The sequence below is a fragment of the Silurus meridionalis genome, chromosome 12, assembly GCF_014805685.1.
Source record: "Silurus meridionalis isolate SWU-2019-XX chromosome 12, ASM1480568v1, whole genome shotgun sequence".
Taxonomy (NCBI): domain Eukaryota; kingdom Metazoa; phylum Chordata; class Actinopteri; order Siluriformes; family Siluridae; genus Silurus; species Silurus meridionalis.
In genome coordinates this window covers 16,904,187-16,929,740 of record NC_060895.1, presented here as the reverse complement: position 1 = coordinate 16,929,740, position 25,554 = coordinate 16,904,187, and the positions used below count along the sequence as shown (strand labels likewise).

The following is a 25,554-nucleotide window of genomic DNA, read 5'->3' as shown; positions in this document are numbered from 1 at the left end:
AACTGTTACCACAAAGTTGGAGGTACAGAATTGTATAAGATGTTTTTGCATATGGTAACATTAAATTTTCCCTTTATTTGAACCAGGACACCCAAACCTGTTACAGCATGACAATGCCCCTCTGCACAAATTACAAGATAATGTTGTGCTCATGAATTCTTTTCAACCTCCCCAGGTTTTCTCACACCACCCTACTGTCTCCACTGGCCCCTCCACTGGCTTCCTGTAGTTGCCTGCATTAGATTTAAAACGCTGATGCTCGCCTGCAAAGCCAAAAATGGACAAGCACTCACCCTACCTCTCAGCACTTATTTTACTCCGCACTGCAAAACACTGCCTCCGATCCTCAACCACTGAAAGTCTGCTCCCACCATCTGTCAGGTACAAGGAAAACATGCCTCCAGACTTGTTTCTGTTCTTGCACAGAAAAAAGGTAGAAAGAACCTAAAGAGGCAGTGTAACAAACTTCTACTTGATGCTCAAACAGTTAGTAGGAGTCACTAGCTTTGTCACTGGTCTTCAAACAACATCTAAAGACCTACCTCTTCTTGAAACATGGTTTACATGGGTTAAAGTGGAAGATCTTGTGTGGAAGATCCTCAACTCTACTGAACACCTTTGGGATGAAATGAAACACTGACTGCACCCAAGGCCTCCTGACTGCACCCTACATCAGTACCTGACTTTACAAACAACTTCATGGCTGAATGACCACAAATCCCCACAACCACACTCCAAGAATCTAGTGGAACATCTTGCCGGAAGAGTGGAAGTTAATATTATAATATTCTAATATTTAGAGTCCCGAAAGCCGTTATTCAGCTGGACAGGCTAGCTGCATTTTGTGGCAACAGAAATGCAGCTCTGTACAGTAAGACTCACGGAGGTGAAATGTGTGTTTAAATCAACATAGAATACTGTAAGAACTCTGTCCTCATTTCCACCTATTGCTCACCGCTGGTTAAACTTATGGTTGTGAGATGTATACCTTAAAATCTCAGGACTGTGCTCCATAAATTTCATCAGAATGTGGACTTTGCAACCAGAGGGGAGAACATGCTGTAGGTTGTTTACACAAGCATCCGGGGCCCCACTTTAGCTACTTAGACCACATCTCTGTTATGCTAATTCCAGCACACAGGCGTTCAAGACCAGTTTGGAAGCAGATGAGAACCTGGCCAGCAGGAGCCATCTCTGCTCTTCAGGACTTCTTTGAATGCACTGACTGGGACATGTTTAGAGGGCTGCAACCAGCAACGACTTGGAGTAGTACACATCGTCAGTGACCAGCTACATCAGCAAGTGCACATGATAACGTAAGCATCTCCAACAACATCACCAGAGACTCCAACTAGAAGCCGTGGATGACCGCAAAGGTGTGTGCACTAATAAAGGCTAGAGGCTCCTCCTTCAGAACAGTGAACAAGATGTGGCAGGGCATCTATGTGATCACAAAATACTTTAACTTCAAGACAACTTCACCTGCCTGTTATCGTAGCGCTTAACTCCCCGATGCCCTGAACGATTTCTACACCCGGTTTAAGGTACAGAACAATGTTGTGGCAAGGAAGACCACCCCCTCCTTCCAAATTACCAGGTTCTTTGTCTAACTACAGCTGAAGTGAGGAACCCATCTTGATGAAGTGCTTCGAGAGGCACATTATAAGACACATCAAGACCCAGCTACCACCCTTACTGGACCCCATGCAGTTTCCGTATCACCCTTACCCACCTAGACAGCAAGGACACATACATACAAATTCTGTTCATAGACTTTAGTTCAGCATTCAACATAGTCATCCCTCAGCACCTGATTCAGAAGTTAAGCCTACTGGGCCTGAACATCTCCCTCTGCACCTTGATCCGGACCTCCTGATTGGGAGACCTCAGTTGTGGAGAACTTCACCAGACATGACCAGGTTCTACAGAGGGACTATCGAGAGCATCCTAAACAGCTGCCTTACTGCCTGGTTTGGAAACTACAGCGTCTCGGATCACAAGGCCCTACAGAGGATAGTGAGGACAGCCAAGAAGATCAATGGAGTCACTCTCCTCTATCACGGACATTTACACCACACGTTGCATCCGCAAAGTCAATTGCATCGTGGACGACCCCACACACCCCTCACACACACTTCACCCCCTGCCATCGAGGACGAGGTTACGAAGCATTCGAGCCCTCCAACCAAGCTGTGCAACGTTTTTTTCCCCGCAAGCCATCAGACTCCTTTACACACAGAACTGAACTGGAACTGAAACTCTAACGCACACATTCACTCAACTGTGTGTACACTCACTCGACTGTGTATTACCAAGCTGCTACAAATCTGAACTCAAACATACACTCATAAATCATTTTGATTCACACACATACATGTCTTCAGCACCACCCATTTTATATTATTATTTTATTAGAACTACATAAATGGTCACATGCTGTTTTGCACATCTTCTTGACTGCTACTGTTGCTATTTTGCACAACCTTTTGTGTTTATTATTTTGTATTTATTTATAAGTACACTGTTGTATATAGTTCTCTTTTGCACATTTTACTGTATAACACATTTACTGGCTACTATTCTGTTTTGTATTTGTCCTACACTGTTTTGTCTTGCACTGTTTGCATGGGCATACATTTTATTTAACAGTAAGGGGGGACAATAAATACAAAAATTTCTCATCAGCAATTTTTGAAGGGGACACAAATAATACGGTCAAATTGTACTTATAAAGATATGGTTTAGGTGCAATAAAAAGATCTTATGTCCATTTTCCTTTTCTCTGTCATTTTACGACGAACAGTAAAACGACGACGACATGTCCCCTCCGTCCCCCCGCGATTTACGCCCATGACTGTTTGCACTCAGTTGCACACTTTATCTGGCGAGGACAACTTACTTAAGTTCTTCGCTATGTGTCCTGTTATGTAGCTCTATGTTATTTATGTAGCACCAGGCTTCTGGAGAAATGTTGTCTCATTTCACTGTGTACTCCGTCAACTATACATGGTTAAAAGGACAATAAAAGCTTCTTAACTTCTTGACTTGATAATAAATAAATGGGGACTAAATGTGGAAAGGTGTGTCCACAATCTATTGTCCAGTGTAATTCCAGATCATTGATGAGAAATTATTTTTATAAATATAGCTTATACAAATATTCACTCATTTCCATTTCCATGATAAGTCTTATGTTTGTCTTTTACCTGACAAAGTACACACATTGGGGCCTGAGGTGTGTAATACCAGGCTCCATTTATTCTGTTACATTTGTTAAAGTATAGCAACTCGGAGTAAATTGTACTCGTAATTGTAAGAGTTTTAATGAAGATACTTTTCCCTTTGATTTAACATATTAGTAGATATAATTCTTGGTGGTTAAATCCCAAATGGTGTCATTTTGTTATACCACACCTTTAAAAAGGGTCACATCAATTACATTTAAAATGTTTTTGGCTTCCGCTCTTACATTTTTCTAGATGACCATAAAAATACTGCTGTCTCAACATAAGGATTATGAATGAAGAATCAGAGTCCCTATAAGAGATGATTTATGTATGTATGTATGTGTAAGGAAAACTTGGGCAGATCTTTTTGTAAAAATAAGTTAGATACACTCGATTCTTACTGACATGCATGTGCAAAGGACATACTCGAGACCAAGGCATTATTAAGGACAAAACATTATGAACCAAGAAAACAGAAATGTGTACATATGTGAACAAAATATTAAAAAAAAACCCACAGCAGACAAAAAACTAAACAAAAAAAATATTTCAAAGGGAGTTTTTCTAATAGCAAATGTAGACAAAATATCTAGTGATATCTAATTATTTGTTCCACAAGATTCACACAAGGAGTGTGGTTGTGGAGATTTAATTCAGCCACAAGGGCAATAGTAAAGGTGAACATTCCAAAGGTGTGTAATAGGTTTGAGGACAGAGCTCTATATTATAGTAGGCAGTGATGGACAAAGTACACAAACCATGTTGTTGAGTTAAAGTAGAGATACACTCTGTAAAATATTACTCCAGTAAAAGTGCTCTCTTTAAACCTTAAGCTAAAGTACAAGTGTTTGCCTTCAAATGTACGTACTACGTGAGCCCAAAACCTTCTTTACAACTACTTTCAAAAAATCACATTAATAAAGCTATGGGTGTTGTGGCAAGTAAGAGTCAGAAGTTTCTTCTATCATTTATTCCTCTTAAAATGTTCTGCTTGCTGATGAACTGACGCTGAATTTTATGTTTGTGTTAAGTAGATATTTGACTTTGACATGTAGTGAAGAAATACTTCGGGAAAGTACAGATACGCGAAGAAGCTACTTAAGTACAGTAACACGTTGTTTACTTCCTTACTGTTCACCACTGATTACAGGCCACTCAAAATCTCCCATTCCAACCCCCTGTAAAGCATATCTTCATGGAACTGACTTTGTGCACAGAGGCATTGTCATGCTGGAACACATTTGAGTCTTTAAGTTCAACTGAATGAATTTTAGCACATCTAAAGATATTGTATACAATTGTGTGCTTCCAGCTTTGTGGTAACAGTTTGGGGTAGGACCATTCATAGCTAGAAGAGGCAGGTGTAGCAATACTTTAGTCTATTTAGTGCACATATTTCATTTTTCCCACTAGTATCTAGTGTGAAAATGTTTTGCAGCCAGGCATGAACAGTAAAATATTTTTTAATAACATTGTAGTCTATTTATTATAAATTATCTATTTTAACACAATGCACATCTTGCATGGGACAAGAATACAAAACAAAACTAGATAAAAAAATACCATTTAAAAACATTTTTTTACAAACAATAAATAGTGATTTTTGCATCCAAAATTTTTGCATCCATCTTCATCTCTGCTGCTTGTGCTATATTTATAAATGCATCAAAATAATTCCAGGCTTTTTTAATTATTATTCCTGCAGCATTAAATATAATGTGCCGAACAAGAACACAGGATTTTTCTCTCAATTGTACAATGCATTTGCTTTGATCACACTGTTTTAACAGTTACATTTGATCATGTTCCCCAGACATGTGTTTAATCAAAATGTTGACCAGTACACCTTTAATATTAATAAATAATATAACCCGTTGTTTTACACAGTGAGAGAGAAAGAACCATCACCTCAGTTTACATGATGCTCAATGTTCACAAGTTATCGTTTGTAATGCAAAAATTTCATAAGTAAAGAGTAAAGAAAGGATGTCATGACTAAATGTCACAGGTATTAATTTCTTCTTTTTTTAGGGAATTATGAATATTTTAAATAAAAATGATCAAACAGAAATGTGTACTGCATTATTTGCACATTAATAAATGTAGTGCCATCAAAATGAATTTGCGTTAATTGGTTGATTTTGACAGCCTTAATAGATATTTTATATATATATATATATATATATATATATATAATTACTAATTATACTATTAATCTATAAATGATATTAAATGGCAGATCTGTACTTGGTGACTACTACTCCTGTAAGTGCTAGTGGATTCCTGATGCTACTTTATATTTCCTTTGCACTGAAGTGACACGATCAGTAAACGCATCTGCTAATCATGAGATCATATTAAACTACCTGGTGCAGACCAAAATGCACCTGGAGATGTTTTGGACTTGTGTGAACACAAATGCTTGGGGCAAACTTTGTAATCCCTCTTACTTTACTTCCACTGTTGTTGGGTTTGTTTGGGTTGCCTGGAGAAACATTTCCAGTTGTAACGTGATCCAACATCCACACACATTTCTGTCACAAATATTACACAAAAGTGAAATTTTATCTACATGCAGTACACATAAAGCTGTAAACAATGCATTAATGTAATTCATTTGTAGACTTAAGCTTAAACATCATGAACTGTCCAAAAAAAGACAGTCAAGACACCAGTTTAAACAAACATTTCTTTAATGAAATTTTTTTTTTAATAAAACAGTTTAAACACTGGGTTTTATAATGTATCATGTCTTCACGGTACAGTGGATTTTGTCCTAAAGTAATGCTGTATATTTTTTTTTACTGGGACCAAACACATATGTGGCGAAACAAGTTTGCTCTGGTAGGGACATTTGGATCGTCCCCATGAGATTATATATATTTTTTTATCAAAATGTGCCGAGGTTTCCTTTGGGTCACTGAGGTTAAGGTGGAGGTCGTGTGTAGGTGGCAGCAGGTGGGTGGTAGTATTGTTTCATTGTTTAGATAAAATAACATGTATGTCACTGGAAAATAACACAAATTACAAATAAGTGTGTTTGTGTTTGACCCCAGTGCCTCAGGCTCGTAGTATCTGTCCAGTAAGGACCGGGTTTCTGTCTCTAATAAGGTATTCTGTGATCTCTGTCAGTCTTGCTACAGACCTCTCCCACAGCTCAGGGACCTGAAAAACACACACAAACACACACACACACACACACACACACACACACACACACACACACACACTTATTACAAAAGGTTACACAGGTGTCACAGAAGCCCTTCAGCAAAGGATGAACAGGGTGTAAACAGAGACCACATTTTGCACTTCCATTCAGGAAAAGAAACTCACGAACATAAAAGACACACAAAAAAAAAAACAGCAACAACACACATAACCATAGAGCCACACAAAGCCTGAATGAGTCAGTGGACCCACCCCCATCACTGTGAGAAAACAGTTGAAATGACAGAGAATGTATTTTACTACATAATCTGGACAGGTTCATTGCTGTAACACACATGTTTAGTATTTAGTTTCACTGGCGCCTTTGTCCAAGAGATGTCCGATGCGATATCGGCTCAGAATTCCTGCTGTGATATTACACAGCAACAAATCAGCCATACATCAAAGACACCAAAAATGCTTTATTCTTTCAATCAAGTTCAATGCTTAATCCTTCTCTTATGCTTTCTTCGTGTTTGTGTTTGTCTTTTGCCTTGGTCTTATTTCATGTGACATATGCGTTTTTAATGAGACCTCGTTTCCCTCTTCACATGCTCTGCACCGGCTGCTAATTGGCGACGAATAACGCCAAGCCAGCTCCCAATTTGTCACCTGAATTGCTTTACTGTGTGGAAATGAAATCAAAAACGAAAATGCAGAAATCAAATGGAAATGCCATTTGGATACAACGCTGGGTTTTCCACGTCTCTGTTCGGCTGAACTCAAAGGGAACGTGTACTTTTAAGTCGCTCTCGCTCAGGAATAAAGTAGATCACCCTGCCGTAGTTTATTTTAATGAATTCCACTTGTGTGACGTTGCGTGTGTCTCATGCTGCAAATCCCGCATCTGACACTAATATTTTGATTTCAAAGAACGGCGATGTATTGATTGCAAACAGCACGTAGTAAATCTAATGTTTGAAATATAACAAATAGTTACATTTCCACCATTTATAGTTTGAAAGCATGACATATTCTTAGACAGTCTTCTAGAGCAAAGGATCTACAATCTCAGCCATAGAGCATAGAACAGATGATAAATGTATTAATTATACTACTAGCCAAGTGAAGGCTCTAATGTGTTTCCCAGTCTTATGTTATGTTTTCCTAAATCCTGATTGACTAACTGTAATTAATCACAGGCAACTGCTTTCAAATTTCATTCAAATGCAGCAAGTCTACCAAAGTGTCAATAATATATATACGCTAAATTAAACAAATTAAATATCTCCCTGTAATATTTTGCTGTTCAATCGTTTCATTCAAACTCTTTTCAGAGGACAGCGCTGCCCTGGTTTTTCCTTGATACATAGATCGAAGCCACACTGAAGCTTTAAAAGTAGAAAACCTGTAATCTCCCCATCCCTTTGCAAGTAATTTGCAGACATTGTGCCACATGGCTGCTACCCATACACTGTGGTGCTGAAGTTGTTTAGTCACTCAGTTAACCACATCAGGTTCTCGGATTTGATCTCCACTGTGTCTCAAACTAACAATGGGAACTAAATGAGTAGCAAATGCACCTACAGCAGATTCTCTCCATGACCTAAACGCCATGCCTTGTGACACAGACTTTCCACAGGAGGGTCTGTTTGTGGAGCTTGTACATCATACAGTTCTTCGCATATTGATTAAAGTATTGCTTTCTTTAAGCACGTCAAATTATGAGCCAAAATCGTAAATCTAATCCCAGCATGTCTCATGCAATGCAACACTGTTTAAATTTTATTTTTGGCACTGATATCATAAAAATGTCCAAAAGGTTTCCTGTTTTCTCTTACAATGTAACAGTCACTATATTCTTTTACTTAATTATTTTTAAAAGCATTGGCTTAGAAGCCACCACATCTGTGTGCAGTCAACAGAAAAAAAAAACCCCTTAATACACTGCAAGCCATCTTACCTCCACACAGTCTATATCTGAGAACTGTTTGAAATGTTCAACTCAAGACATTTCCTTACATCAAATATGTATAGAGGAAAATCTGATTTACAGACCATTTTTTTTTTTTAAGAAGGGCATTGCTAATTTCTGTCATATCTGCACAGGGCAATGTTTCCCACCCACCCGCAACTGTTTTTCAGTCCTTTCTATAATATTGCAAAAATTAACCACAGCTAAACACAAAACTGTTCATGTGGTTGGTTTTGTTATTGGGCTGACATCAACACTGACAAAATGAAAATTTTAAAGGAAAAAAAAAGTAAAGAAGTAAATTCATGAAAGCCAGAGTAAGATCACCAAGGGGGATCAAAGATTCAACGCCTGCATAAAGTCCTATATTGAACAGTTTCCACTGAGGAATATTGATGGTGGAATATGAATTATGTATCAAGAGAAAAGGTCAGAGTTAAATACCAATTTCCTGGTTCTGATTCAATGTTGACTTTTTGAATAACGTCACTATATTGCCTTAGTTTCTGTAGTGAATTTGTCAATTATAGGTTCAATAGTAGGGCCAAGGCAATTTGTTAATTAAATGGAAACAAAAAAGTAATATTTTGACTTTTAAAATGACCTGCATTAATATAATTCTGCTCTAAACTTACCAAGCCATCATAGTCAAGTAAAAAGGTACATATTAAAATATAAAAATGCTACTGAGTGAGCCAAAAAATTTCTGTCCTGCCAATATTTTATGTTTAACAACTGCCAAATTAAAGGTGCATGTTTCACATTGATCAAATGATCCAATTTCTGTTATTTACCAGAGAATGACATGGGATCATTAAATCCTTGTCAATGTTATTCTCTGGTAAATAACAAAAATGGGATTTGTACGCTAGGTCTCTCATAAAGCCTTAGTGCATTAGAAAACAAAACTTAAACCCCACAGGAGTGCTAGTGGCGAAAAACACTCCGACCCAGTACTGAGAATTCATTGGCCAATAAATCAGTCAGAGTTGGAAAAGAAGTGATGTGTGAAGCACCCAATACTCTCACGCTTCACTACGTTTCCACTGTGAACTGACAGCAGGCCAGGGGAAGCGGTAAAAACCCAGTTAAACGAGCTCTACTCTGTCTATTGTTATGGCTCACACTTCAAGAAAAAAAGGGAATGCAATATGCATGATCTTAATTCCCCTTAAAATCTCCATATAGCAGAAATAACCTGTCATTTGTAATGAGGGAACTTTTCCACTGATGCCTGGTGTCTTTTCCAGCTTTATATAAAATGAATAAAACATTCCCTCGTGCTCCGAGCAGCTCTTAGCTTGGGCACATGTCCTCATATAGTGCAGGTTGAATCAACTGGGAGTTCAGACTCATAACTTTAGTAAGTGAGCAGAACAAAGTCTTGCAGGAACCAAAATCAAAGCTATAAAAGGTTTAATATCATTTATATTAGTCAGGCTTTAAGGTCAACATTTTGATTCCACTTAAACATGTGATCAAATCTAAATGCTAAAACAGGTGTTCAAAGCAAATGCTTTAAAAAAATGCTTTGGAAAATACCCGTGTTCTTGTTCATGTACATTACATTTACTGCTGGAGGAATAAAATAAAAAAAAGCCTGGAAGATGTTTTTCCAAGTTGTAAAAGCCTGCTGTTAATAAACAGGGTCATTCTAATAAGTTTTCTACCACAGATTCTGGGAGGTGAGGCTTCATGTAAACAATGTATTTACATGTGAGAACTGAAAACACTATTTATAAAGATTATTTCCTTCATTAAATCATTGATCTTCAGTAACCACTTTATCCTAATAAGGGTCACATTGTTTTAAAGTACAGGAATGTATTGACCTCTAATGGGATGGTCAATCTGGCAGAGGCAATTTGCAGAACTCCTGAAAACAATGCACATGACCTGCCCCATTACAAATCTCTGATGTTTACAAGGTCTCGCTGGTGTTTGCAAGATTTTTGCAAACACCAAAAATTGTTGGCCAGTGCCAAAGATCTCCAAAAAAAAAATAAAAAATGGTGGTCACTATTATTATAATTTTTTTAATAAACATGGACCAGAGTTTTTGTTTAAAGTCACAGCTCTACAGTGGAATCAGCGTATGAATTCAATGTACTTCAGTGAAGGCAGCTTCCTTAAAGCGACCTTGCCACAAACATAGGAGTCTAATTCTATCAAGGATCTGTTTAATGTGTGACTGCAAAAGCACTAACAAGATTTACCAGTGAATTTAGTCAGTGGTTACAGTGTTACAGTTGGTGGAACAGCAAAAGCTCAGTTTGCAGATTGAGCTCAGACTAAGTTTGCTAGTCAACCTACGTCCACATCCTCACCCCTATGCTCACGAGCCATGGGTACTGACCAAAATAATCAGGTCATGAAAACAGGTGTGCAGAAAAACATTTCCTCTCTGGGGTTGTTGGGATTAATCTTTGTGGCATGGTGTGGAGTTTGACAGTGAAGGAGAACCATCAGAGCCGAGACCCTGCTCATCCTATTTTAACAGACTTAAAGGTGGGGCACCTTATAAGGATACACACAGATCATTCAAACAGTGTCGGAAATTGTAGTTATTGGCTGACAAAGCCCCCTGCGTAGAATCAGAACCAGATTTCTTAGAAATGCCTGGAGATATCTCAGGGTGGGCTGGAATTTGGTGATAGACAGGGAGGTCCGGACTGAATGAATTAAATATTTAATGCCTGTTCATTTGATCCAGTACCACAGAAATGTGTTATATTTTATTATCACATATTATCATACATATTACAACAGCTGAAACCGTATTCCTTCGCCAATAAACTTGATTCTGATTACATCTCTTTCATGTAAATGTGATTTCTGCAACTGTGTCTGTCAGTCATTGGATTTATATTTGGTAGTTTGATAGAATCTTCGCATTCAACCTTTTTCCCTAATGTCGCTATTTTAATAAACATAACTTCTAAGTTAGAGAACTGATCTACTCTATCTGCTCATGTTTAAAAGGAAGCACTACTCTGATTCTGTGCCACACCTGTAATTCCGAATATATTGTCTCTAAATGCAGTTGAAAAAAAAGTAAGAAAAACTCACACTGGCATTGTTTCAATCAATAATGAAAACACATTGGTGCACATTAGACTAGGTTTTGCTTGAGAAAGGAAAATTTGCTGAAGAAAAACGGATGGTCCTTATGCCAGCCAGACCACACAGTTAGAAGTCATTGCCTCAACTGTCCTTGGAAATTCCAGAGCTGCAATCAACCTTTCCATCAGCAGCAAGCGACCCACCACTGCCTCACACCAGCGCACACTTTGAAGATGGAGCCGTAGCAATTAGGAACCGAACACTGACAATTTGCACCACTCCTCGGCCAGATTCATCATCTTTGTAAGGTCTTAAACTTCACCTTTACTGGAAAAATGGAAAAGAAATATAATAGCAATTGCAGATGGCAGTTCTATGGATGAGCAAAAAAGACACACTGCCTAATAACTTGAGCCCTGGCTGATTCAAATGGCCAAATCACTCATGACTGGATTACAAATGTGTTTAAGCAAAGTTTCCGAAGTACCACAAGAGGGCACCACCTCAAAGGAAGTACAAAAACCGATGACTTGCAAGCAAATTATTATTTAGATGATTACATCCTTTATGCATGTTGAAATCTTTTGTATGCTGTATTTCGGAAACTCAATACTTAAGAACATTTGAGAATGATCAGAAGATGATTCATGATTTCCAAACAAATGTCTTGGGAAATTCCAAGATTGCAAAATTGAATCTGAACTTCACAGGAGTCAGATAATGTTAGTGAATGAAAACACTAGTAAACTGGAGCTCATGAAAGAAAAAAAACGTGTGCCAACTTGAAAGAGACAAGGAAACAGTTGAAAGTCATTCCTTTGCGTGGAAATGCTTGGAATTGGCATTAGCATAATCTTATTTATTGTGAAAATACTAATTAAGCTGTACAGATGATTACAAATGTGCAAGCTTGATCATTCCGAATAGTAAGAGATCTGCAAAAAAAAAAACTCATCGTAAAGCCATATTCCGATTCATACTCCTGAGCTATGTCATGAGAAGGAAAGGGAACACAAAAGACTTAAAAGCAGTCCTGTCGTTGCCTGAGCAGTATTGCGTTTCTTGCTCTGACAGTGCATTTCTTTTCGGGTATTATGATAGCTCTGGGTTCAGACTGACCCCTCTCCATCTCCAGCCTCCATTCAGTGGACAGTAGCTGGAGGGGAAGACCATCACAGAAATCTCCAGCTCTAGAGATTTGATACGGGCCCAAATCCCTGCGTCGTCCTCGGTAAAGTGTGCTCTCATGTGAAGGTGGCTGTTTTCATTATGGATGAGCTCAAATCAGGCGCACAGCAGGGTCACGCACGGTTGCAGGTCATATCTGATGTGTAGGTGAATAGTAAATGGCAATGAATCTTAAATCAAGTTGTTTTGTCAAAAATGTGTTTGATCGATTCCAGCCGCTAGGGAATATATTTTTTGTCATAAAACTGAAACTAGAGCCTTTTGCCATGGAACAAAAAAAAAGCTGCGTTGTCATAGTGATTTTGATTAATCTAACTTCATAAATTATATATTTTTCTATTTTATTTTTAACACCACCTTCCAAGTTAGAATCTAGCCTCGGGACACTGCTTAGAAAACAAAGATTGAATAACTTGTCTCACTCGACACTTTACTCACTTCAATTTGCACATATTTAATTTCCTCCTGCAAAACCTTTTTTCTGCCTTTCTGTAAAAAGGGAAATGTATGGACCTACGCCAAATAACTTATGGGGACCCTGTCATGCCTAATCCCACTCACCTCATAGAGAGGGATCCTGTTTTGTTTGACTGCACATTTCTTCCTTTTGAGTGCTTCTCCTCAATCTTGCCAGCATTTCTATTGAAGCACTGAGCTGCACAATGTTGATTTAAGAGTAGCTCAGATAAACTAAGGTTCAAGATAAAAAACAACAACGATAAAGCAAGTTTCCGCTTTGAGTTTGAAAAGAACTTGGTTATCTATAGAGTTTTTCCCGTCTAACTAAACACGATTCCACAAAGCTCTGTCTGTGCTGTCTGGGTCTATATCCTCTTCTTTCTTCTAAAGAGCACCATATTCATAATCGGACACACGCACTGCACCGAAGCAAAGAAAATACAGGAAGCGTTGGTTGCATTACGAGTGAATGCATTTCTATTTGAACAAGTGAGTGATTACTGTGTTTGTACGTGGCTTGGCGACAGACACACCTGCAAACAATAATGACTACAATGCTCTCTTACATTCGCAGGTCTGAAGGAACGGAGGAAATATGTGTTATGACATCCCCAAGCCCACATAGAAACACAAAACTTCCGCAGCTCAGAATCTCAATGGGCCACGGGCTATAAATATCACATTAGGGGTCAAAAGGGTCACCTATATCATTTCCATAAGTGCCGAAAAGACCATTTCGTACGGTATGGCATGTAACAACAAAACAGGAGCACCCACACCTCTGAAAAGTATACAGTTCATGCTTTTACATGGATGTCAAAACAAGCCTGCAATGCAGACTCAACAACTGGGATGAACAGACAAGCAGAGGTCAGAGGGTAAAAAAGAGGATGTCCGATGGGAATTACTTTCTGTAATGTGCGAGAGTCAAAAACAGAGAGATTTGTTACACGTGGCCAATGTAATTCTTCATACAGGGTGAACTAATAGGCTAAGAACTCATTATGTTAAGAAGCTGTTCAGTAATCGACCACAAAATTAAAAGCAGTATAGTAAAGTCCTCTTTTGGCAAATTAAACTACTAGATATATGGACTACATAAAATACACAAAATCTACAACACAACAGCGCATATTATTATGTGGAAAATAAAATCGACAACTGATTGATGCAAAGTGAAGTTTCTATTGCTACCCTGAAGATTATTGTTCAATTAACAATTATGGTTAATTTTTCTAATATAAAACAGAAATTTGCCAACAATTACAATTTTTTTTGGCAATTGGCAGACAGCCTTAACCAGAGCAACTTACAAATATCTCATCTCAACTGAGTAGTTAAAAGATAAGGGCCTTGTTTAAGGGCCCAGCATGGTGTTGCTGGGATTTGAACTCACAACTTCAGAAGTCCAACATCCAAAACAATATACTTTTTATTTACTTATAGTTGGAGTTACATTTAATTGTATGTAACGTCTGAAAATCATGTTCGTTACAATTATCACTTACATTATAGCAGCTACAGTCATGTGCTCACCATGTTAGTCTTCAGAAGCAGAAGAGTAGTTCAGAAGCAAAGCACCTTGTCGTATTATTGACACTTTGCTGGTAAAGCTTTACTGACTGACTGTTAAAGACTGTTTAACGGTGCCAACACTGTAGACTCCTTCCAAAGATGGTAAATAAACATTTACCAAAGATTCTGTCCATGAAATAACTCCCTATGTAGGTTTTTACTAGAGAACAACTATTTAAACTGCTGTTATAAAAAACTGAGCCATCAAGTGGCATGCACTTGACTTTTTCAATGAGTTTTTTCTGAATGTTTTACTATTCGTTTTTTATCATTAACTTTAATTCAGGGGTCACCAACGTGGTGCCCGCAGGCACCAGGTAGCCCGCAAGGACCACATGAGTAGCCCGCGGGACTTTTCTAAAAAAATAGCTGTTTCCTACTTTGTTAAATCATTGTTGATAATTATTATGAAAAATCATTAACATGATCAGTGTCTTCACATAGATGAATATCATTAATTATTAATAATAACATATAATAAAAGGTAAATTGAGCAAATTTGTTATTTCAGATCAAACTGAAAACTGTGTATCAAACTGGTAGCCCTTCACATTAATCGGTACCCAAGAAGTAGCTCTCAGTTTCCAAAAGGTTGGTGACCCCTGCTTTAATTCATGTATTGCTGTAAAGTTTAATTCACAGTGACTGCAAAAAAGATACCTAATATATGGAGGGTTGTGAATGGTGTGATATGAAGTTTTCTGCAAGAAGTGTCCCATTTCTCTATAACCTGACAAAACTGGAGAGAAAAATGATTATTTTAAACTGTTACATAGCAAGTGATCATAGATAATAACTAACAACTAACTATTACCTGAAAATGAATCTATCATTCTTTAATAAATAAAAAATATATCATATTTGATAAGAGAAATAACATATTTTGGGAGATTATTATATCTCTCTCTTTTTGACTTTATGTGAATCCTGGTGGATTTGCAGACTCTCTCTGCTCTCTCCTGACCTTTTGTCATTTAAGTGTCAGGCAAAAATCCCTTCAGAAGATCTAAATGTACGTGTCACATTGAAATGCTGAAACTCTTAATTCAATGCTGACCAAGTAGTGGACACGCAACCCATCAGACTGGGTGGTCCCTACAAATTCAAACCAAGTGTTCCCTGAATACAGGCTTATGGACCAAACACATCACAATCAGTTCTTTTTACCGATTTACTGTTTACAAATCAATTGGGAGGACCCGGACCTGTCTTCCATAATAACACACCATTTGTTTATCAGAATCTTGTCTCATGTTGAGTCTCAGCACAAGTATTCATGAAAGTTGCTTGATGAGCATCAATGGTTTTTGTGTAATCTGTCAAATCAAAGCTGGGTAAACAGCAGCTCAGTGAGTAACGTTTTTCCCCACAGACTCACATTTGCACATGCCAGTGCACATCTGGAGCTCTGCAGGCATTAAAAAAAAAAAAAAAAAGATCACGCGCAACATGCAGCATGAGTTGCCACGGATTTCTGTGACCTCCTGTGGCTTTTTTTCCTTTAACACCAGGTTAACACATCAGGGAACGGGAGGCTGATTTTGGGACTGTCAGCATGGATATATCAACCTCAAACAGGGCAAACAAGGAGGTTTATCTAGCTTTTCCAACTGATGGAAAACAAATGTTCAACAAGTAGGCACGAATACAAAAGTAGGAATATGCTGGGGAATAAAGGATATCCACTGGGACTTAAACCAAATATTACAGCAAATTTGAAAGTTAGAGGCAATGCTTCATCTGAAACTATAAAGAGAAAAACACAAATTAGCCTGTTGTATGCTTTTGCTTGTTTTCTAAATGAGCCGTTCTTTATTCTTTTAGGTATTTTGTTTCTCTTTTTAAAAGAAAATACAGATTTATATTTAAACCCAAAGCTCACTGGTGGGTCTGGAATACTACACAACACCCCCACTCTTAATTTCATTGTAGTTACTAAATAATTTTTTGTTCAAAACAATAAAATAAAAAAAAAAAAGGAACTTTTAAAAACATGAAAAGTTTTTGATTAAACTGTTTTGGAGAATGGTCACTGTTGGCCAATAACCTGAATTTAGCTTTTTGCTTAGACCTTATTTTTCTCATTTTTCATTTGTTCTGGAAACTTGTTCAATGTAATTTTATTTTATTTGTGTTTATACAGTAGATATCATAGAGCATTTTAGAAATATGTGGATCCAACAGAAGTTATTCTCTTAATTACTGTTTTGATGATGGAGGAAAGCGCTGTGTAAGATTTCTCTCCAAAATCTCCTACGGATATTTACTTCCACTAAGATTTAGATTAAAAAGAACAAAACAAAAAAACAATATGATTTATACCATTTACATTAAATAATTCAGTGATCCATTTAAAAGTTATAATCAGGTATGATTTAATAGGATTGATCAGACAAAAGGAATGAAGGTTAGGTTTAGATCTCAGCTCCTAAAATGCTAAAGAGTTTTGTTTCACTCTCCCATTTCTAGCGATGTTTAATGTGATAAAAAAACCTCTAAATCCAACTCTAATATAGCAGAAACAGTAAATGTTGAACTCAAGGTTCCAGAATGCAATGCTGCTATGTGATACATCTCCAGACTTAGAGCAGAGATTGGGTTTGTCTAGTTAGTGATCTACAAGTTGACATTAGTGACTAGAATGACTAGAACATTGAAGGTTTGGAACCATATATGTTTGAACAGGAAGTTAAATGGAATTGTGGGTAATGTAGGAAAGGGGTTATAAAAGGGAAATATAACAGCATTTTAATTAAATAAAAATCTTTTCTTAATCCATGTTATGATGATAATTATGCACAATGTTCAAGGTGGATTTTCCTTCAATTTGTCACGGTTTTGTAAATATAAAAAAACTTTTTTTTTTATATGTACTGTATGTTGTACTGTAGTTAATATATCTGAAGCATTTGTAAAATGGCCCATAGACTGACATTACAGATGGTGTCTACTTCGGATGTCTTAGAGATGTACATATGTATACAGTAGACTGTGTAAGCATACCCGTGAGAATACACTGGCAAACACAAAATACATCACATTCCTGAGAAAACACCCCACTTTCCAAGTGTCCAATTTCACAACCTGCCACTTACCGGTGAATCAGAAACTCTAAAAGAACGGCATTTTCAAGTCACCCATCCCCCTCTTACCCCCCTTATTCACTCTCTCATTTTTTTTAAAGGACTGGTGGCTAATCTGCTCTCAGGTTCAGGATTCCTCCACTGTGCCCTTTGAGGAGAAGGAGGCAGAGTAAACACCAGAGCTCTCAGTAAGGGGATTAGAGTGCCCATATATCATCGTGACAACCCTTTTCAGCGAGTAAAGAGTCACCAGGACCCTGAGCTATAAGAGCTATAAGGATCTGGTGACGTTTTCTGTCACCACTGGAATCATTGATCAGGTGGAAAAAAAAAAAAGGAATCATCAAACTCTCTGATCAGGTGCTGTGAATTTGTAGCACTGGATGTGCTATCGTGCATTTGTTGGCAGCTCTTTCTTTTTCAGTTGCACGCATGAATGGCTATAGCTTGTGGTCAGTAGATTTTATAGATCTTAAATACATTTACAGAAGGCACTGGCATATCGAGGGTAAATGATTGAAGATAAAGACCAAAAAAAAAAAAGAACAGAAGCCAAAGTATTGAGGGTTAGTATTCTCATTCAAAGCTTTTTTTCTAGTTCCATGACAGTCCTGCGATTTGCTAAACACTACACGCATATTAGTGTAGGCATGAAGTTCTAAAAATATACAGGAATCAAACTTCTGACATAGAAGTTGCCAGCAAACTAAGTCACAGACAAGATTTGTAAATAATTTCTCATGAAACTCAAGCACTTTTATGGTAGACATTCAGCAGTTTTTTTTCCAATATAATTTAGATAAATGCCGAAGCTTAACAGACTCCCAAGTCATGAGAAAATTTCAAGAAAGCAAAAACAGCTAAGTTACCATATTTTCTTTTCAATACTCAGACATGAAATAACACATTTTTAAGCTGTAAATGTCAAGATGCCTTCCAATGTGCTTCTGGAAATCTTTTTGTGCTCTTGCTCTGAACATGACCTGTACTTTTCTTTTTCTTTCTTTTCTTTTTTTGTTTTTTTTCAGGAGCCAGTTTAATTGCCAGCCAGATGTAATAGCATAATTGTAGCTAATATCTGAGGACATGCTTCATATCCACTGCTAAGTCAATATAAAATATTTAAAGGTTGAAACACTGAGGCCAACATACACCATCAATAAATGAAATCATCAAAAAATATCAAACTATTAATGATTTTTCTTCTTTTACCAAACATCAAGTCCAATTATAAAGCGACGATCTATTTATTTATCAATAATCCAGCATGTTTTAAAGCATTTTTACTTGTGGACTTTCAAGCATCTGTATGAACCTTGCTGAGGAAATCATGTTAATGAAGCATGGAAATAATTAAACACTCCATCATTTAGAAAATACAACAAATACCTACCTAGGAAAAATGATAGATGACTAAAGCTTTGAATATATTATACAGAACTAAGAAAATAAAACAAGGAAGCAAGAAAACAATGAGAAAGCTGTCACTAATAAAACGTAAAGATTGCTCAAATATTTCTGGTAAATACTTTTATTAAATGCATATATATGGAACACAGAGGGGCATCTAGCAAACTGGCGAGCATCCTACGTAAACATTCTGGGGGGGGAAAACACTGTAGATTCTTTTGTAGCAGTTCTCAAGAAATATTACTCGACTGTTTCCCTGCATGCCATGTTATACTCCTCATCCTTCTAGTGATCGCTTCGGAGCACGGTTTATAAAACGCAGACACCAGTTTGCAAATAAAAAGTGGCACAAAAAAATACAAACAGGATAGAGAGGCACGAAACTATGATTGAGAAACATCTGGGAATCATCACGCTCATTATTACAGGCCCTGCATGAAGGATTTACACTTCCACGGTTAGCATGCGATGATGAGTGTTCCATCGGGCCGAGCGCACGTCATCTCTGTCCACTCCCTTATTCGAGATCGCAGCTGGATGCAGGAAAATGCGATAGTGCTCCAAAGGAGAGGAACTCGCATTGGGAAGAACATCGCTCAAGACTCCCTTAGACAAATGGAGGGTGGAGGTTTTTTTTTTAAATTACGCCACACCATGACGTCACATGTAGTGAGCGCTCCGTCTTCCACGGCCTTACATCCTGGTCAGCTCGCTTTCCTAACACCTAACTAATCATGAACAGCTCCTTACTGCTTCCAGAGCCAGGGCGAAGTGATACAGCCTTCCCCATACGCAACAGGGCAATCGAATCATACCCAACAAGCATCCTGATAGCATTAGAGCTCATTCTTAAAATGATTTCATGTGCAGGGACTATAAATGTGACACAGAAAGCAGTTCATAGAAGTATTTAACTATGAAGGGGAGTTATGCAGCCTGAAATGAAGCATTCCAGCTGTAAAACTTCAGCTGCCTGAGTTACAGTTATCCAAAAATGATTGCTTTCAAAAAAGCTAATTTCTCTTATACCACAGCAATTTTCCAACTTTATTGTGCATTAAAGAACAACAATATATCACAGAATGCCCACAAAACAATTTGTTCTGGTCATCACTTGTATTACAGCAGCTATAAAAAGTAGTTCCCTCAACAGCCTCTCTAATTTTCTTTTCCCTGGAAATACATGCTACAAAATATGCATCTTGTCGTGTCATCAAAATGTTTGTCATAAAATGTAATGTTACAGCTGTTACAAAGCACTGACAGTGAAGACTTCCTCTGAAAAATTCTCCTCAGAAACTTCAGCAAATCGACGTTTTAACATGTTTTAGTGGACCACACCAAGCATGTGTCTTTGTTCTGTATGTAATACGGAATCTATAATGTGGTAGAATCAATACATTAACATAACCTGAGGTTTACCTTTCAGCCAGCACAAACGCCTTTAAATTCAAGAATCCAAAGCACTGTTTAAATGTCCAACATGAATTATTATTCATGTTTATAATCCAGGGACTATTTTCCTTGTGAATAACTTGAGCACATTTTTAAACAACAAGCAATTCATAAAATTCGGCCTACCTTGGAGTAAATAATCTGCACACAGTAGAGTAAAATATTCCTCTCTTTGGCCTTCATCGAGAGATCCATGATGGGCACTGGTTCATCATTTTTTTGGATATCCCATGCCTCATTTGACAAACATAAATTAACCTACAAACACAGAGCAGATAAGCCTTAAAAGCAGGGTTACGATGCCATGCATATTTAATTTTTCTAGAATAACAAGCACCAAAACCAACATTATTTAAACACACTCAGTATCTCGTGATTGAACAATGCGAAATGGAAAACAACCATGTGTTAATGCGCATTGCCACCAACGCAGAACACAAATACGTGGTTGCTGTGTCTAGACCATAATCCATCTTCCAAGAGAAGCCATTTCAGCATGTACAGCAGTATCCTCCTCCTTTTCAGAAACCCGGGTGCTCGTGTAAACAGCAGAACCACTTCAAAGACGGCAATTAAAATGCTCAGTAAAGTTTCCACTGCACCCATTTGCGAACTAAAAGTGCGCCGTTGACACGGGACTCTGCATACTGGGACTAAACTTCTGTTGTATTTTCCATGGTCTCGCTTCATTGTTCGCCGTGTCTCTTAAAAAATCTGGATTCTCTTCGTAAAACGTCAGATTTTATGAAGGACTAGAAATCATCTGCATTCAATCTTATGAGCAATGAGTAACCGAGAAACCCCGAATGACACTACAGGCAAAGAAATATGGTTGTTTACTAGAGTAGCTTTTTATAACTACCATGAAAATATTTCACATTCATGCCCTTTGGCTTTGCAAAAAAAAAAGTAATCATGTCTAACAGCAATCACTATGCAACAATCCACAAACAATGTTGGATCACCACCCTGACTAAAGCTATTTATCTTCTAGGTGGATTACAGACGAACTAGGATTGCAATTCAAATTAAATATTGAGAAAACAGGATATTACAATCCCACAAGTCACAGTAAAGGGTACAGAAACTTTCCCAGTGTCCTGTCATACATTTCCTCCAGTCAGGGTGTCAAAGGTCAATTGGCTGGTCAAATTGCCAACAGTCATATGACCTATGTCTGAAATGAAACCTTTTAAAAAGCTCTACTCGTGACAAGCAGGTGCGATCCCTGTGCAAATAGACTAAAGAGTTGTTGTACACACACACACACACACACACACACACACACACACACACACACACACACACACACATTCCCTAAACCTTAGATCTACTGGCATTGTGCCTCACAGTCACATTCAAATGGTTGGTGTGTTTTCAAGACACGTTTAACTGGCCTTTCACAAATCACAGCGGGGATTTAATTACGTTTCAAGGAGATGACGTTTCCAAAGATTGAGACAGATTTGTTTTGAGGTAGACGTGCTGGAAAAGGACCAGGCTGCAAACTGGCCAGGGTTTTTTTCCAGCTCCTGTTTCTGCCATCTGGCTACAAAGGTGACAAAAAAATAACTCGAGAAGAAGTTACCCTGACCTCCTGTTCTTCTACATTATGCTTCTGGCAAAAAATCCAACAAACGATCTGGAACATGATTTAAAGCATTGAGAATTCAATTGATGCCATTTGACTTCATTTAATACAATGACACACCATAACTTTAGTACATACACTATGTTGGAAAACATTTTGGGACACCTGACATTTCCAGCCATATGTGGTTCTATTATAACCACAAACTTGGAGACACACCATTGTATAGGATCTCTCTGTAGGTGGTAGCTTTAAATTTTCCTTCAAACCAATGACACTGCCCCTGTGCACAAAGCTAGTTCTAGGAAAATATTGTTTACATGGGTTATAGTGGAAGATCTTGACTGGCCTGTTATAAAACTCTGACCTCAACCCTAATGAACAACTAATGAACCTTACCTTTCATCAGTATCTGACTGTACGAACACCCTTGTGGTTGAATGAGCAAAATCTCCACAAGCACACTTCAAAATCTAGTGGAACATCTTCTCAGACGAGTGAAGGTCATCATAACAGCAAATGGAAAATACATTTTTGAAAGCAGACAATTCTTATGGTCAGGTGTCCACATACTTTTTTCCATATGGTTTAGTTATAAGGAGTTAAATCCAATAATCAAAATACTACACGTCATAATTCTGCATGTATTCATTCTACATTAATAAAATATATAAGGTCTAAATAAATACCTCAAAAAATTCAGCATCTATAAAATACCATCGACTGAGTTTATAGATACTTACACATACAATAACAACAGGATACAAAAGGGCATGTTGTGTCTCCTCAAAAACCGTCACCATCTCCTCAATTTTAGATAAACTTGCACTGCTGGTCTGCAAAAAAATAAAAAATAAATCGATGTATTTATATTAAAATAAGCCCCATTATGATTAATTTACTTAAACAGCAGGTTTAGTTGCTGTATATTAAATATATAATGAAAGTTTGTCTTCCGAACAATACAGTGCAATAATTCAGTACAGCTATCTGGATGAAGTTCCTGGTCTTTCGCAGCAGTTCATTATTTTTCTTTGTGCATGGAATAACATCCACTGCCTGCAAAACACAAAAGGATAAGCATTCCATTAGCATTAACCCTTACCTGGATGTCACAAACACGTGAACACAACACATTTCTTACATTGTATCTCAATAGAAACACACAGAGATTAAATAAATAACTCTAAGTTGTAACGGTGACAAGGAGAAAAAATGTTAGATATGAAATGCTTATGAAAAACACATGTGGACACTTATACACACTTGAAATATAACTAATTACAGTTTGAAGCAGAAAAGCATCTCGATCTGCCCCGTGTGTTTCGATGTTCTGACTTGATCTAAACCATGTTAGACATGCAATCCTCCTTAATTATGGATTGGTCACGGGCTGTTACACCATAGCACTTACACCACAAACATGTGAAGAATGTATGGTAGGAATGCTATTTAACCTTCCCTAGATAATGCATGCATTGAATGTATTGAAGACTTATAAGGATACATTTCTGACTGATTGGTTTCTGACTGAAGGCTGATTACAATAGCATGTTAGGGAAAATATCTGCTAGCTCTGATAAAAAAAAATAAAAAAAATCTTGGATTGTAAATGAATTTAAAAGAATATGCCACTGTTTTATCACTCAATCTCTACCATCTACCACATCTGTACCATATCACAGATGTTCATTGACTATTATTTTGACATACTACACTGTATTTGGAAAAGAAAAGAAGACCCACTGACAGAGAAGCTCACTTAAAATAAAAGTCTAAGAGCAGATGGTAACATTTAAAATAATAATTCTATATAATGTTCATCCAAAAGCAATTTAGCATGCGATGATCTATAAATGGTTTATTAGTAAGAAGTGTCACTGATAAATAATAGAAAGTTGACATCATTGGCAAATTGCTGTAGAATAAAATAAATCAAAAAATTGTTTATATATATAATTAATCGAATACAGTGTGCTAAGAGTTACGTGGCTTTTTCTATCGTGCCACAACAGTCCGTTGTTGATTGTTCTCCTATACTGTACTGGCATATCCTGTCCTGTGTAATTCCTTACATAGCTTGCTAATATGATACTATGACCGCATCTCTTTCCTGTCCTTTATTGCAAAACTCATATTGGCAGAGCAAATTAATCCCAGAGCCAAGCTGCACCACCTGCCCTTGGAGAACCGGATCCTTTCACGGACATCTTGTTCTAAAGAAACACTATCACGTAATGTGGATTAAAATTGCGGCTGGCTTTTAAGAGAAATCCACTTCCTTTTCCACCATTTCCTCCACTGCTTTTATCTGCTTGGAGTCCTGTGGACCACATCAAGGAACCCGGGGACACAGAGGACACGAAACTCCAAACCACCACCTGAGGAGTGACCCGGTTCTGCTGCCAAGCCGTTATTAGACACCAAGATCTGTGCTGTATGCACTGTCACGAAAAGGAGGATGTGCACTTGGTTCTAATGATTTCGAACTTGGGATGATTCCAAAGGAGGATTGACTTTCATATAACTTGAAGGTATGGAGCCATGATGATGATGCCCAGATTTTTCCCTGCCTTGTAAGCATCTGCTGTTAAAGGCAAAGTTAAACAAATCATAACACACTCTTTGCCCAGACCGTGAAACAGGAGAATTGTTTATACTCAGGATGTGAAAATAACCTTGAATTATTTGGTTAATATTATTTGTGTGGCAGCCTGAGAGCACCTCTCCATGAAGATCTGAAAATTACAAGCTTTCCTGAAGTAAAAAATAATCCTCTATCATATCTTATTTGCAAAGCAGTGTTCTAGAATGAATGTATAATCCATTAAGGCAACATTTAGTACATTTGCATCTAATTTCATTATTTACATAATTCTTTCCTGGGCAAACAGTAACCCAAAATAATTACCCTGTCTGAAGAACAAATCATTGGTCAGGAAATGAACAAAAATGAAACAAATGCTCAAATCTTTATAATGAATTAAATGATTGATGAAAAATTCATCTCAATATTTGTTGAACACATGCCCAATGTTCCTATAATTCTTCCCAAAATTGTTGCAACAGTTCATCGACTTTCTGAAACTCAACATTAAAAGCAACAACGTCGACTCTGCTTTCTGTATAAAAAGCTGTCTGCAAGTTTACTCGCGAAAGTTAACAGTTTAAAGAAAATTAAAAAGGGATCCCACCAAAAATTCTCTCATACTTTACCATTTTGGGTTTGGCCCATTTCTTCTGCCCAGGCATGTAGAATACAATAATAATAATAATAATAATAATAAGTACAACCATGCAAACTATGCCCTTTATCTTTATAGCCTCCAGCCACCTTTAAATAAAATCATCTGCTTATCTACATAATGATCTTTGCTG

The 25,554-nt window shown here is 37.4% G+C and overlaps 1 protein-coding gene across 1 annotated transcript in view; it reads right to left on the bottom strand.

Moving 5' to 3' along the window:
• Window positions 1–5,902: 5,902 nt before the first annotated feature.
• crppa (CDP-L-ribitol pyrophosphorylase A) overlaps window positions 5,903–25,554 on the bottom strand; it is a 32,503-nt gene continuing 12,851 nt past the window's right edge. Inside the window, exons 7-10 of the mRNA XM_046862969.1 lie at window positions 23,161–23,235; window positions 22,920–23,012; window positions 20,712–20,843; window positions 5,903–6,392 (exon numbers count right to left, since the gene is read on the bottom strand). Coding sequence (XP_046718925.1) covers window positions 6,288–6,392; window positions 20,712–20,843; window positions 22,920–23,012; window positions 23,161–23,235 — 405 coding nt within the window. The 3' untranslated portion in view covers window positions 5,903–6,287. The remainder of the gene's footprint in view (window positions 6,393–20,711; window positions 20,844–22,919; window positions 23,013–23,160; window positions 23,236–25,554) is intronic.